We start from the raw sequence: 16,464 nt of genomic DNA, 5'->3' as shown, positions 1-16,464 counted from the left end.
TATCGATGTTAGGCCTATGGAATAGAAAGGGACAGCAAGGTTTATCGGCATCGGCTGCCGCTGCCACCGCTGCTGCTGCTGTTTGTCCTTCATACTCGAAGAGGACCATGACGTCAGGGAGGTGATGCCATGACTTGGAAATGAATTGGATTTAAGTAAGGGAGGCTGTGCAAAGTCGCCAGCCTCACTCTCTCCTCTGGAGCCGTCTGGGTCCGTGGCGAGATATGGATCAGGACAACTGGAGATGGTCCCGAATGCAGTGGGGGACCTGTTTTGCCCAAGTAATACAAGTGGAAATAATATGGATAGAAAGTCGAAGACCTAGGTTCAAGTACAGCTTCAGACACTTACTACCTATGTCATTTAGACAAGTCATTTAATTTTCTTTGGTCCTCAGTTCCATTATTTGAAAAATAAAGGGGTTGAACTAGGTGACCTCCAAGGGACCTTCCAGCTCTGGATCTGTCTCACATGCTGTGACTCTGGTGTCTTTTTCAGCAGCAAGTCCCTGATCTTCAAAGCTTCCCCCTTGGGAGCCCTCCACTTGGGTTGGGGGTGCTTGGGCTTGGGATGTTCCTGTTGCTTGAGATGGCTTTGTGCTTTAAGGTTGGCCAAGTGTTTTACACTCATTCATTGTCTCATTTGAGGCTCACACAATCTTTTAAGAAAAGTATTAAAGCAAGAGTTCTTAAGCCTTTTAATGTCATGGACTTATTTGAAAGGCTGGTGAAATCTGTGGACACTTCAGAAGAATCTTTTAATATGCATAAAATAAAATATATTAAGATAAGATTGGAAATCAAAGTTTTGAAATAAAAATTTAAAAAACTGCCAAGCTTATGGACAGGGTTAAAAGGAATGAATTTCCACTACTGTACCCTTGTACTGAAGGTATTATCTTCATTTTACAGATGAGGAAACTGAGGCTAAATGGCTTACTTATAATCACATAATCAGAAGCAAGCTTTGAACCTAGGTCTTCCTGACTCCAGCCTTCTAATCATTGTTCAGCTCTGACTTAGCTTAGAGAAATATGCTTTGATCTTGGTCTAATCCAGGCTTTACTCTGAACATTTTCCTAGGAATGGGCAGATGCAGACAGGGAAAACAGTTGATTCCTCATTCTTTTACTCATTTTTTAAAGACCATTTGTGCAAATTGATACTTAGAGGGCAAATGAATGTATTAAAATACTATTCCTTCCCTGGGCTGACTTACCTGCCCATGTGGACACTGCACAATATGCACGATTGTGATAGCAAACCTGAAAAACACAATACCACCGATTTTGATTGTTACTCCACTCCCCTCAATTGCTTAGCACACCTTTGTGGAATGAATGATTCACTGCATCACAGAACTTTAGAACAAAAAGAGACTTTGAAGACCTCCTTTGTCCAATCCCATTTTCTAGATTCTGAGGTCCAGAAAAAGGAAATAATGTATTTCTCTCAAGTAGGACAAGATGCAATATTAAAATAGCAAATTTTTAAAAATCAAATACCAGGACTACAAATGTATATGCACCCTACTTCTTCCCCTTCTCCCCACACCACCCCCATCCTGGAAAATGGAGAGGCAGCTAGGCAGGATAGTTAGGAAGTTGGTCTCAAAGCCAGGAAGACCTGGATTTAATACCACCTCTGACATTTTCGGCTGTAGGACACCAGCAAATCACTCAACTTTTCAATGCTCTGGGCAGCCCTCTGAGACTCTACTTTGACAACCTGAATTGAAGGAGGGAATTTCCTGCCATAGAAGGTTTCTATATGAATGAAATTGTAGGTTCAGCTCCTATCCTGTACAGTGGAGTCTCTAATGAACTGTATTTTCGAACAGCGTGAGCCTTAGAACTACTGTGAGTCATGGATGAGGGCTGTTTCTTTCTGCTTTGTATTTCATTGCTCTGATTAGGAATTTTATTGTCATAATTACATTCTATCTAATTTCAGAAACTTAGGTGAGAGAAGTCCCAGCCTCCAAAGAGATTACTTGGTGAGATGGGGGTAGTACTGGGGGAAATGTGATGTGGTACATACAAAGACAAGAATAATACAAGGTAAAGGGTGATGAGGAGGGAGGGGTGATCCAGATAAAGTGCTCTAGAAATGTTTGAGGAGAGAGGGGAGGGAAGGAGGGTGGGAAGGCTATGTAGAAGAGGTAACACCTGAGTTAAGCTTTAAAACCCTAGGTCCTAAACCTAGGGTCCATGAAGTTGTTATAAATTATTTTGACAATTGTATTGCAATGTAATTGATTTTCTTTTTAATTCTATGTATTTCATAGATTTGAAAACTTTTTTTCTGAGAAAGGTCCATAGGTTTTACTAGACTGTCAGAGGGGTCCATGATACACATAAAAGATTTAAAACTCCTAACTTAAATGGAGAGGATTTTGAATGGCAGGGATGAGGAGGGAGTACATTCCACATAAAGGGCATGGCTTGTATTGAATGTGCAAAAATGGGAGATGGCATATTGAAGTCAGGAAACGAGTTCAGTTTGGCTATGATGTAGAATGCATGAAGGAGAGTGGGATAATGTTGGGACATAATGGCTTATAGGATGATTGTAGAGGGTTTCGAATATTAGGTTCTGTATGTGTTCTACCCCAGAGGCACTAGTGACCTAAAAAGTGAGTGAGTGAGAGATGCAAAAAAATGGGATATTGATGAAATATTCAAATAAGAGCTGAGATTCATTCTCACCTTCTCAGATATCCTGATTTCTAAAAGGGGTTACTCAATTATTAATAGATTTAAAAAATATGGCTGGTGTTGCTACAAGGACTTTTCAAAGGAGCCATGTGTAAAAATCATGCCTCTTACCAAATTAGAGAGTACATAAATCCAAGGATGGAACTTATTAGTCTAAAATCTGATGAAAGGCAGGCAAAAAATGGAAAATGTGAGAGTCCGACTTCAATGCCTCCTATCAGGAGCACAACAGCTGAGGAGAGAAAGGGTAAATGGTGTTAATGATTCAATTACATTTTTTTTTTGTCACAGTGAAGACAACCATTTCTAAATGGAGTAGTCTACTGCTTCATGGTAGTGACCTGAATGAACCCAGGCACCGGTTTCCATGGCTAGACTTATGAATGAGTGTAGGTCCATGTAGACTAGCCTCTCTCTCTTCCTTTCCAGCAGAAGTCAATGAACATTTTGGTGCTGTAAGCAGCCACACAATCTTCCCTTGTACAGTAGACCTTCTCAAAAGCTTGAGATGTTGTAAAGCAACACGTAACAGCAATAATAGGGCAGTTAGGTGGTGCAATGCATAGAGTGCTGGGCCTGGAGTCAGGAACACTCATCTTCCTGAGTTCAAATCTAGCCTCAGACACTTACTAGCTGTGTAACCCTGGGCAAGTCACTTAATCCTGTTTGCCTCAGTTTCCTCATCTGTCAAATGAGCTGGAGAAGGAAATGGCAAACCACTCCAGTATCTTTGCCAAGAAAACCCCAAATGGGGTCATGAAGAGTTGGACATGACTCATAGACTAAACAATAACAATAAATAGCAATGATAGCAAGCATTTATACACCCCTACTATGTGTCAGGCACTGTCCTAAACAGTTTTTACAAATCTTCTCTCATGTGATCTTTACAACAACCCTGGGAGATAGATGCTATTATTATGCCCATTTTACAGTTGAGATGACTGAGCCTAAAAGAGGTTAAGTAACCCAGGGCCACACTACTGGTAAGTGTATAAGGCAGTCTATGAATTCAGGTCTTCCTGACTCCAAGTCGACTATTCTTACCCTGTGCCCCACACTCAGCTGCCTCTTTTTAAAAGAGGAGTCTTGTTAAACCAAATGAGAAATTGTATATATAAAAGAACCTTGAAAGTTTTAAAGTTTATATAAATATGAGTTGTTGTTATTATTGTTATTCTCTCATTGGTAGAATGTCAGACCATGATAACAAAGCAAAGTAGAAAACAAATACAAGCAGCTCATGGATGGATATGTACAGGCAGGCTGGCCAGGAGGGAGGCTGGTCAGCTTTACTGAGCTATAAGTAATGAGGACAAGTGCCTGTAATTTTTGACACTTTTTAAACCACAATCCAGTTTTGAACCCACAGACTCCCTAAAAACCTCCAAGTTCTTTCCCATGGTTTGCATGACAATGGAGGCAGGGGTGGAAATATGTATGTTAGGTATGTACGTACTTATCCCAGCCCTCTAATATGGGTCATTTGTAAGCTGGTAAAATCAAGGCGAATCAATACTAGTAGATAAAATACAATCACTAATGGGAAGGAATTCAGCAACTCAGTGCCTTATTTCATTTACTGTTGTGAGGAAACCATGGTCATCCTAGGCAAAACAGCATGAAGTCCAAGAAAGCTTGCTATCACGGTTTCACAGCCTCAGGAAGAGCTCCTGAAGGGACTTCATTTTCACTTTTCACACCAGCTACTCCTTTCCCAACAAATGAGGACAGATTCCATTTCTGACGATCTCTAGAGAAGAGTAGCGACATTTTGCTGAATGGAGAAGAAATCAACATGAGTTAAAAAAAACCGACAGCAATAAAAAACCTCACTACCTTGTGCCCACTGTGGTACTTGCAGGGGCTGGTAGCCTTCAGAAAATAAGAACATGACTTTATTTGCCGTAGCTCCAAATGCAATTCCATATGACCATCGATTATTGAATGTTCCAATGAAATCCAGGGGACTGCAAACAAGATACATTGCTGTGTGAGCCAGGTCTTTAGATGTTCAGTGTCTAATGCAGCAATTCCACCCCCTCTCCCCCAAGGACAAAACTGTCTGAGGACTTCAGCAAGAAGCTCAAATCCTATTGCTTCAATTGTTGTCTCATTGCCTCCTAATGATCCTGAATGAGAAAGGGCTGAAACAGAGTGAGGAGGTAGAAAAACTGTTTTTAGATGACCATTTTTGCTAGAAACGATCCTTGACGTTTGAAGCTTTCCCCAGTGGGCCAAAATTTTGGATTTAAGGGGCAGCTAGGTGGTGAGGTGGATAGAGCTCCGGCCTTGGAGTTAGGAGGACCTGAGTTCAAATTTGGCCTTAGACATTTGACACTTACTAGCTGTGTGACCCTGGGCAAGTCACTTAACCCTGATTGCCTCACCAAAAAAAAAAAGAAAGCAAAATTTTGGATTTAGAAGTTCCAAGATGCTGAAACACATTGAGAATATGTTTAATAAAGACAAGTGAATTTTATCTCTGCTAGTTATTTTTATTTGTAAACATTCAGCATTGACCAGACTCCCTGGTCAAGCTCTCTGACACTAAAAATGATAAAATTAGCAGAAATGCTCCCTTGACTCAGTTGATGGACAGTAACAAAGTACCATTAGAACATCTATGAAACTCTAGACCTGTAGGCTTAAAGGGGTTAGATTTGGGTGGTAACAAAAACATAGCTGCTTGATGGTTGTTTTCATCAGGATGTAAAGTGCACCCTGTAGACTCGGGGCAGCTAGGTGGCACCAAAGTGCACAGAGTGCTGGGCCTGGAGTCAGGAGGACCTGAGTTCAAATGCGACCTCAGACACTTACTGGCTGTGTGACTCCTGCCAAGTCACTTAATCCTATTTGCCTCATTTCCCATATGTGTAAAATGAGCTGGAGAAGGAAACGGCAAACTGCTCCAGTGTCTTTGCCAAGAAAACCCCAAATGGGGTCACGAAGAGTCAGACACCACTAATGGACTAAACAACAAGTAGACTTGGAAGTGACTGTGAGTTCATTAAAGGGAGGAATTTCATGCCGTTTGCTGTAGTAGATAAGAGGAGAGCAGCCAGTATCACATGAAAGCCAAGGGGACATTTCTGTTATGCTGGAAGAGAGACATTGCACGATTGCCTGGAATTACTCCGTGTTATGACTTTTTTTTTGGGGGGGGGAAAGGGATATTTTGACCACACATGATGGTCAAATGGATCTCTGATCTCGTCTATGTGGATGTTCCTGCCAATGTTTTAGATCGTAATCCATCCATTCTGCATAGATGATCCACCCAATACACTAGGGAACTTCCTTGATTTCTTCTGACATCTGGATGATACTATTGGATCACAGGCTGTCTGTTAGTAATCTCTGGCTCTTTCTATGTGATTTATTCAGGTCAATAGCACTCAGAAAGGCAGCGTGGATGAGAGGGGTGGCTGCCCAAGAGACAGACAATTATTCTTGTTATTTTAATTCATTGCAATTCCAATTATACATACCAAGGTATATATTTATACACACACACACACACACACACACACATATATACACATATATACATACATACATTATATATATATATATACATACATACATTATATATATATATATATATATATATATATATATATATATATATATATATGTATATAAAACTTTTCCTCCCTGTATCTTTACTTGCAGTGATAGATATTACACGAACTTATAGAACATACAACCTCCCATATTGAGTTCTTTCCTCTGTGGCTTCCTGGTAAATGTTATCACTTAAGAGCTAACATACTCTGAGGGGAGAAGTTAGTTTGAAATCTAAGGTGGCACCTTTGTCGAACTTACATAACAATCCCAAAACGATTACCAAGGAGATATGACTTGTCATCTAGCCGCTTGTGATGAACTCTTCTTTGGAGGAAGGACAGAACCATAATTATGAAAAACTGAAAGAACAAAAAAAGACAGCACTGGTAATGCTTACTATTAGAGTAGAGAAAATCATGTCCTGTCCCATTCTGAGAGCAATGTATTGTACATAAAACTCCTTAATTAGTCTGTTGCCTAACTGGGAAGAAGTGAAAGTTTATCCTGAGTAGGTGGAAAGTACTAGGAATAGCAGCTACTCCTACCATTTACCATCCTTTTTCCTGTTCCCAGAAAGTAGTCCCTCTTCCCATCCTTCCCCTTTTTCTTCTTCCCCTTCCCTTTATCTGCTTCCCCTTCTTCTCCTCATCTTTCTCCTCTTTCTTCTTCTCTCCTTAACATTCCTCCAGTTACAGCAGGCTGTAACCCATCTGGAAAGAAACAAAAGTGACCAATCATTATTTTCTCCTTTGACTCCTCTGGCCACTGTGTTCATAGTTTATGATCCTGGGGTAAAGAAAGACACAAAAAAGTTGAAATTAAAAATTTTTGACTTCTTTCCAACAAATACTAATTACATAAAAGACTATCATGAATAGCTAATAGCAAGCAAACCTACTGATCCTTGCAAATAACAGATATTAGAAAAGCTGTACAGATGAGAATACACCAGAAAATACACAGAGGGAATGAGCTCTTTGGATGAGAGGGAGATGAGATCTCAGCTCAACTGAGAGAGCCCCTGATCTCAGCCAAGGGGACAGTCCTCAAAGTTTAAGGAGGCAAGCTAGAAATTAGAGATATTTTGAGCTGTCTTCTCCTACAATCTTGCCATTTCTTACATTTGTCTGTCTCTGTCTCTGTCTCTGTCTCTGTCTCTGTCTCTGTCTCTGTCTCTGCCTTTCTTTCTGTATCTGGAGTCATTCCCCAAGAGTCTGGAACCACATGAGTCTCATTTGAAACAAAATAATGTCGCTCCTCTCCAAAGCACTTGCACTCTCCATCAGTCCAGAATCATACGTATGCAGCACACAAAATGCCTCAGGCTTGAATTGAAATTTGGGTTATGGTAGCAACAGATGGAACTAGAAGAGTAAGGTCCAGTTAGATACTTTTTAAAATAAAAAGATATAACTGAAAAGCTTGATCTGTATTTTAGGGCCTGGAGAAGGGTTTGACTAAAAGGAATTCTCTGCAAAATTTGTATTTAAAAAGAAAAGTTTAGTTGATATTTTTATTTTTAAATTGTTTTTTCTTTTTCCTTTCAATTTCAAATTCTTTCTCCCTTTACCCCCTCTTCCACCCTCTCAAAGAAGACAATAAGCATGATACCCGTTATATGTATAAAGTCATACAAAACATATTTCTATATTAGCCATGTTGCAAAAAAAAAAAATACCCAAGCAAAATAAAGGGGAAAAATATGCTTCAATCTGAACTTAGAGTTCATGAGTTCTCTGTCTGAAGACGGATAACATTTTTCATCATAAGTCCTTTGAAATTGTCATGGCTCATATTGATCAGAATTGCTGAGTTTTTCGCAATTGATTACAATATTACTGTTATTTTGTACATGTTCTTTTCATTCTGCTTACTTCAGTTTGCATCATGTCATATAAGTCTTTCCAGGTTTGCCTGAAACTATCCCCTTCATAATTTTTTTTACAACATAATAGTATTCCATCACAATCATGTACTACAACTTCTTCAGCCATTTCCCAATTGATGGGCATCCCTTTAATTTCTAGATTTTCAATTTAAATTTCCACATAAACAGCTGCTATAGATATTTTTGTACACATGGGTCTTTTCCCTTTTCCTTTGATATTTCTGGGGTATAGACCTAGTAGCAGTATTGCTAGGTCAAAGAGTATGCAGTTTTATAGCCCTTTGGGTTATACTCAGAATTATTTCATTTGTATTTCTCTAATAATTAGTGATTTAGGGCATTTTTTCATATGACTATTGACAGCTTTGATTTTTTCTTCTAAGATATGCCTATTCATATTCTTTGACCATTTATCAGTTGGGGAATTACTCTTATTTGTATAAGTTTGGCCCAGTTCCCTATATATTTCAGAAATAAGACCTTTGTCCAAGAAACTTTCTGTAAATTCCTCCCTCACCACCTGCTTTCTGCTTTCCTTTTAATTTTGGCTGCATTAGTTTTGTTTGTGCAAAACCTTTTTAATTTAATGTAATCAAAATTATTCATTTTACCTCTCTGTCCCTTGTTTGGTCATAAACTCTTTCCCTGTTCATAGATCTGACAGGTAATATTTTTCATACTCCTCTACTTTATTTATGATATTACCCTTTATGTCTAAATCATGTACCCATTTTGACCTTTTCTTAGTATACAGTGGAACATATTCGTCTATGCTTTCCAGTTTTCCCATCTGTTTTTGTCAAATAATGAATTCTTGCCCCAATAGCTGAGGTCTTTGGATATATCAAGTACCTGGTTACTGTGCTCATTTGTTTTTGTATATTGAATTCTTAATCCATTCCATTGATCAACCACTTTGTTTCTTATTCAGTACCAAATTATTCTGATGATTACTGCTTTATAATATAATTTTACTGCCAGACCTCTTTCCTTCACATTTTTTCATTAATTTCCTTGATAGTCTTTATTTTTTGTTCCTCCATATGAATTAAGAAAGTCTTAATGAAGTTGTAGTTTCTTTAGTCTGATGAAAAAACATAATATCCTTTATGATTGAATATCAAATAGGAAGGATGTAATAGTGTGAGAAGAGCTTAAAAGTATATAACAAAGAAAGTATGAATGTTGGACAAGGTCCTTGAGGAGATTGAATCAAATGCCCCTAACCAAAAATTAGTCTAAAGGCCTAAATATTTTTCCCTCTGAGACAGAATGGAAGGAAGTAAACAGGCATTTATTAAGTTTTTGCTATGCTTGTGCCAGCCACTTTACAAATATCATCTCGTTTCATCCTCACAACATTCCTGGGAAGTAGGTGCTGTTATTATCCCCATTTTATATATGAGGAAACTGAGTCAGGCAGTGACTTGCCTAGAATCAAATAGCTAGTAAGTGCCTAAGCCTAGAATTGAACTCAGGTCTTCCTGACTCCAGGCCCAGCATTCTATCCACTGCACCATCTAGCTTCCTCAGAATGTTTGATGGTACTGAGAAGTTTTAAGAAGTAGAGGAGAGATGCTGAAGGAGATGTGGCTATGTGATGACTTCATCATTTTTGACAGAGTTTTCTAATAGTCCCCATCCATACCTGATGAAACAATGGCAAAAATTATTAGATTTTTTTTTTAGCACAGCTGTTGAAAAATATATCTGCTTTTAGAAATTAAAACAAAATTCAAATTAAAGTCAATGAATTAAGAATAATGTGACCAATTCAACCCAACTGTTAGAGAATGCAGTACAGTACAGTGATTATTTAATATAGTATGGACAAATGAAAACAGCTTTTATTTGGTACATGCTGAATCTTACTATGGCCAAGAACCATCTGCCTGTATTACTGTGGAGTTCATGACACAGGTGAACTGTATCCTTACTCTTTTTGCTGCATTTGAACATGAAGCATATAAACTTAAAAGTTAAACTTTGTGTGTGCATGTGTGTGTGTGTGTGTGTGTGTGTGTGTGTGAGTTAATTGTATTATAATATATGAACTTCTGGGCAAGATGGCTTCCTGAATAGGAGGCAGTGTGCCTAGCTCACATATAACCACCTCCAGCAAAGTTCACACCAGAATGAATAATGATCAAGGAAGTCAATGAGCAATTACAGTAAGTGCCTTCTTCCACCCTAGAACTGCAGGAGTCAGCTCGAAGACTGAGGGTAACAGAAAAGGGAGCAGCAAAGCCAAAGTATACCAGTGCAGGGCAGCGTCCGAGCATGACCAGAGGTTGGCCTGAGACCACGTAGTCTGTGAAGTTATGTGTCCAGGGCTAGCATTGAGACATGGTTGATCATTGCATTGATCAGAGTTCCTAAGTCTTTCGAAGTTGGTTTTATTGACGATGTTGCTAGGTCCTAGATATTTCTAAATATGAATGAATAACGGAGCCATTTGCCATGAACATATGTTTCTAAGCTCTCTGGAATAAGAACTGTTTATACGCTTGTTTAGTGATAGTACTTTGAAACAAATGTTTGAAACTGAAAATCTTATTTTGTTTTAGTTATAAGTAAATCAAGAATTCCGGTTTATCAGATAAAGTAATACTGGTTTCATTACCATTTGTGACATCTTATTTAGGTACTAATGTAGTTGTTAACAAAGATAAAAATATTAATTAGTTGTTGAAAAATAATTTTGAAGAACAATATATTCAACGACTGTAGAAGCTTTGCCCCCCAAAACCAAGCTCAAGTATCACATTAATATTATTAGTATTATGGATACTTTTATGTTATAAACAAGACCATCAAAAGGTTTCATCAATGAATATATGAGTGTGTTAATTGTTTTGTTTTATTAAGCTTTGTTTAAGATTCATTTACATGTTGCTATTAATATTTTAATCAGTTCTAAATTTTTCTTATTAAAATAAAATTTTTCTTATTTAAAAACAAAATACAAACTAAGAAAATTATTTGCATAAATGATTTTATAAAAAGGGGGATATCATTACATAAAATGTGGGAAGCACTGTTCTATGGGGTTTGAGGGCATGGTTGGGAGACTGAAAAAATAAAAGATTAGAAACGATCAGTGTGAACAATTTCAGACATATCTATGATTCTACTTTTGATAATTGCAGAAGTTTACTCTTATTTCCTGAGTTTACTTACTGATGGAATGAGTGAATAGTGCAGGAAGAGTTCCATGTCAATGGAGGTCACACAAGTGCTGTTTGTTTGTGCAGTCCTGAAAAAGACAAACAAAATCCATATATTCATTAACCTTTGTAATTGTCTTATGCTTAGCTTACTGTTAGATTCCGGTTACTTTTAATGAGTTCTTTTGTCATTCTCAAATTCTTATCCTATCTGCTTATGACAAAATGTACTTCTCAACAGAGGGCACCCTGACTGAGTTCCTTTGCCCATTGTTTAGATAACTTTGTTCTTCCATAGGCTGAGAGTTTCAGGGAGGTCATTGCCCAAGACTCTTAGGTTCGCCAGACTCTTCTTTTCCTTTTGTGATTTCCTTGTGGGATGGACTTGGGCAGCTAGAGCACTGGGCTGAAATCAGGAAGACCTAAGTTTATATCCAGACTTAGACCTTGGTCTTATGACCTTAGTCAAGTCACTTAACCACTGTATGCCTCAATTTCCTAAACTATAAAATGGGGACAACAATAGCACCTACCTCCCAAAGTTGCTGTCAGGATCAAATGAGATATTTGTAAGGGACCTAACAGAGTGTCTGGCATATAGGAGGAGCTATATAAATGCTAGGTATCATTAGCTATTTCATACTTACTAGGAACTACAGCTGACTCTCTGCTCTAAGCTCAAGTTCCACCAACTGCCTCCCCTAACCTGTAGTGCCCATACCAGCTGCAATTGGCTCCTGCCCCACAGGAATCAGAGAGAAGCCCAGAGGCAGAGCAGAAGAGGAAGTGATTAAATCATACTATTAACAGATATTTGTACCTGCTGTTGCCATTTTAAAGATCCCCCCCCTTTGAGTTTTGGGATATCATTGTCCATTGTGTGACCCCACTGTTTTAGTATCATTTTTTCTTTTGTGAAACTGTGCTACCTGCTGACCCCTGGGGCTCATCTGTTACTTACCTTGCCCAGGAATCCCCAGCTGTCCATGCCCTAACTCTAACACCCTCCTTCCCAGCATATACTGTAATATGAGAAATGCAGTCAGCAGTTTTAGTAACAGCGAACTATCGTGTGGTACATTAAGATTTGAAAAGTATTTGATGGACCTTATTTGAACCTCATGACAACCCTATAAGGTGGGACCTACACATATTGTTATCCCTACAGAAATACAGTTTTAGAGGGGAATGAATCTTAGAGATCATCTAGTCTAGTCCCCTCAGTTAAAAAAAAATGAGGAAGCTGAGTCCACAGAGATTAAATAATTTGCCCAAGTTTCCCCAATTCAACCAATAATTTTAAAGTGTTTACTTTGTGCAATAGACAGTGTTGTGCAGTGGAAAGAGTACTGGATTTGGAATCTAAAGACGTGGCAGAACATAATTCTTCCAATTATTACTTGTGTGGACAAGCCACTTAACCTTTCTCAGTCTCAGTTTCCTCATCTGTAAAATGGAAATAATATAGACACCTATCCCCCCAGGGTGGTTGTGAGTATAAAATAAGATAGAATTTATAGAGTTCCTTGTGAACCTTAAAGACCTATATAAATTCTAGCTATTCTTAAAAACTTACATGAAATATTCTCAAAAATTACAAAGGAAACACTACCAAATTTACTGTAGGAGACAAGTATAATATCAAACTACAAAAGGATAAAACAAATAAAGAAAACTATTGATCAATATCACTAGTGAATATTTACCCAAATTTTTAAATAAAATCCTAGTGAAAGGGCCATAGAAAAATATCATAAATTATTTATAATGACCGAACTGGCTTAATACCAGGATGACATAATATAGTGGAAAGGATACAGTCTCTGGCATTAGAGGACCTAGGTTCAAATCTTGCCTCTGACACTTACTACCTGAGTGACTTTAGGCAAGTTATTTTGTTTCTCTTTGCCTTAAATTCTTTGCCTTTAAAATGATGGGGTTGGACACTATGGCTTCTTAGATCCTTTCAAGCTTCAAATCTATGATCCCATAAACCTATATTAAAAATAACAGCATACCAAACTCCACATAATTGCAGCAATAGATGCAAAACACATAATAAACAGAGAAAGTTCATTTTTAACATGATAAAAAGTGTATCTAAAATTAAAAGCTAGCATTATTTGTAATGAGGAAATATTAGACGCCTTCCCAATAAATATGGGAGTAAAGCAAGGATGGTCCATCTCCTTTCTATTATTTGACATAGTTTTAGATTTGCTAATGGTAGCAATAAGATGAGAAAGAAAATAAAGGCATTAACACTGGCAAAGAAGAGACACAATCATTTCTATTTGAAAATTCTCAGGCAAACAAGGGATAATGTAGATTACAAAACATAAAATAGATAAATTTGATTATATAAACCTGAAAAGCTTGTGCATTAACCAAATCAACAGAGCAAGGATAAAAACGAAAGTTAATGATTGAGGAAAAACATCTGTACCAAATTTCTCTGGTAAAGATATGATATAAAATATATACAATGAGAATTGATACAAATATGTAAGATGAAGGTCATTCTTATATTCTTCATCTCATGTACCATTATTATGTGCAATATTAAGTTCCCTCTCCTTTTTATTCCTTTCTTTCCTAGGATATTCCTTTCCCACCTCCCATTTCTTCTTTGTTTAAGAGAAGTAAAACCACCTCCATGCTCTCTGTTGGTCTTATTTAACTCCCTCTCAAGGGCCTCCTTGACTACGTTACAGTTCTGACGGAACACTTGTTTCTTCTCTCCCCTTTAGAATGTAAACACTTCACCATTATATAGCTCCTTTCAAATATCTTAATGAATTTGCCTTTGTAGTTGTCATGGTAGATTAAGTCACAAAACCCAAGACAATCAGCAAATGAACTAGCTTCATTATAGTAGTAGTATATGTGAAATAAATATACAAAAATCATCAACATTCCTTCATGCCAATAACAAAACCCAGAAAGTAATAATAGAAAAGATAATTCCATTCAAAATAACTATAAAATGCATAAAGTATCTATAAATCAGTCTACTGAGACATACTCAAGACTTACATAGCTACAATTATGAAATATTTTTCAAAGAAATGAAGAATGGCAAATAATATGAAAGAAATTTCTTGCTCAAAGTTAAGCTCTGCCAGTTGTCGTTTGTCCTTCATTTTCGAAGAGAACCAGTGACATCAAGGGTAATGTCTTGACTTATGTGTGAACTGGATAAGTGAGGCAGAATTGTGTAAAGCTGTCAGCCTCACTACCTCTTTCTGAGTCATTGAAATCCAGTGATAGGACAAAAGTCAAGACAACTGGAGATAACTGACTTTGGTGTCTTAGATGCCCAGCCAAGCTCTAAGTACTCCATAATGCCTGCTTCAGCTGCTTTCATGGCCATTGGAACAGATTGTTCTCATTCACCCATTCCTCTAGGATCTTCACATTCTTGGGGGAGATATCCCCCCTCAACTCACTGACAGATTTGAGGCCTCTTGGTTACCCTCAACCTGGCTTAACCTGGTTTTCCTGGGATGTGGGTGCTGCCTATGCTACAGCTTCCAAGAGAGTTGGGTAAATGTGGACACCAGTGGTGGAGGCTCTGCCAATGTAATAAAAATAATGCTACGTTCAAATAAATTTATAGATTCAAAGCTGTACCAATGAAAGTATGAAGGGCTAAGCAAAAATACATTTGGAGGAGCAAAAAGTCTATAATTTCAAGATAAATGATAAAAAGTAGGAATGAAGAACTTTAGACCTATCTTATAAAGCAGTAATTATCAAAACTATTCAGTACTGGTTAAGAAGTAGAAAAAAAGATAGGTACAACTAGGTGGCACAGTAGATAGAGCACTGGCCCTGGAGACAGGAAGGCTTGAGTTCAAATGTGACCTCAGACACTTGACACTAGCTGTATGACCCTGGGCAAATCACTTAACCCCCATTGCTTCCAAAAAAAAAAAGAAAGAAAAAAAAACAGGTAAATGAAACAAAGCAGATAATCAAGAATTAGACCTGACTGAATTAAATAACTCAGTGCCTGATAAACTGAGAACAGTTAAAGGACTTCTTATCTGACAAAACTTGAGGAGAAAACTGGAAAGCAATTCAGCAAAAATTAAGTTTAGATCAGTTTCTTACACCAAATAGAATAATGCAATAATCTGAAAATGGGTATTTGGCATGAACTGTACTTTTTCAGATACTCTGGTTAAAGGGAAAATTCTCGAGCAAACAGGGGATAGTATAGATTAAAAATGTAAAATAGATAAATTTGATTACATAAACCTGAAAAGCTTGTTCAGGGACCAAATCAACAAAGCAAAAATAAAAAGGGAAAATGTTGATTGAGGGAAAATATTTGTATCAAATTTCTCTGATAATAGGAGATAAAATATATACAATAAAAATTAATGGAGATATTTAAGATCAAGAGTGATTTCTACATTCTTCATCTTATGTACCACTTATTATGTGAGATTATGAATTCTCTTTCCTTATTCCTTTACTTCCTACTGTATTCCTTTTTCACCTCCCATTTCTTTCTTTGTTTAACGGCAGCCAAACTACCTCTAGGCTCTCTCTTTATCTTATTTAACTTTCTCTGTTGACATTATTTAATTTTCCCTATGGCCTTTGATGACATTAGAATTCTAAATGCACAGTTTTCTCTTTTCACCCAATTAAAATGTAAACAAATGCTTCATTTAAAAAAAAAAGGCACATGCAGTACCTTTTATAACTATTTTTATATTATATGTACTTAAAAAGAAATTACACAATGTAGCATGGACCTGGATCTATTCTCTACCTATCTGCTCTGCCACTTTATTTGTATGCCTACTTTTATCTGTATGGTATTATAAGCAATACAAAGCAAGTAGTAGCTGATTAATTTCATCCTTTATATAACAATACTATTTAAATGCATATATACACAAATGGTTCCATTTCAATGAATGAAAATGTATATTCAAAGTATATTTATACTTTTCTAAAAGAATATAATAAATTAGAATTGCAACTGAGTTTAAACATTATGATTACTTAATCATTCAAAGATATGACACTAAATTATGAAGCCCCTTTTATTTAAAATACACTTATCTTTTGCATAGATTTTATTCAGAATCAAAGCTGATATTGTT

At 37.1% G+C, this 16,464-nt stretch overlaps 1 protein-coding gene and 1 long non-coding RNA gene across 5 annotated transcripts in view; one reads left to right on the top strand and one right to left on the bottom strand.

The window, feature by feature from the left end:
• LOC144456890 (uncharacterized) overlaps positions 1-16,464 on the top strand; it is a 192,437-nt gene that overhangs the window by 133,246 nt on the left and 42,727 nt on the right. The window lies entirely within an intron of this gene.
• LOC110220472 (stimulated by retinoic acid gene 6 protein-like) overlaps positions 1-16,464 on the bottom strand; it is a 119,739-nt gene that overhangs the window by 68,488 nt on the left and 34,787 nt on the right. For all 4 annotated transcript variants that reach the window (XM_021004484.2, XM_021004485.2, XM_021004487.2 and 1 more), the window contains exons 2-6: positions 11,355-11,430; positions 6,545-6,645; positions 4,556-4,686; positions 2,828-2,948; positions 1,219-1,264 (exon numbers count right to left, since the gene is read on the bottom strand). In XM_021004484.2, the coding sequence (XP_020860143.1) occupies positions 1,219-1,264; positions 2,828-2,948; positions 4,556-4,686; positions 6,545-6,645; positions 11,355-11,430 (475 nt within the window). The remainder of the gene's footprint in view (positions 1-1,218; positions 1,265-2,827; positions 2,949-4,555; positions 4,687-6,544; positions 6,646-11,354; positions 11,431-16,464) is intronic.

Source organism: Phascolarctos cinereus, unplaced genomic scaffold (assembly GCF_003287225.1).
Source record: "Phascolarctos cinereus isolate Bilbo 61053 unplaced genomic scaffold, phaCin_HiC Scaffold_4;HRSCAF=312, whole genome shotgun sequence".
Lineage (NCBI taxonomy): Eukaryota > Metazoa > Chordata > Mammalia > Diprotodontia > Phascolarctidae > Phascolarctos > Phascolarctos cinereus.
The sequence above is the reverse complement of the archived record's forward strand: the minus strand, read 5'-3'. Positions and strand labels throughout refer to the sequence as shown.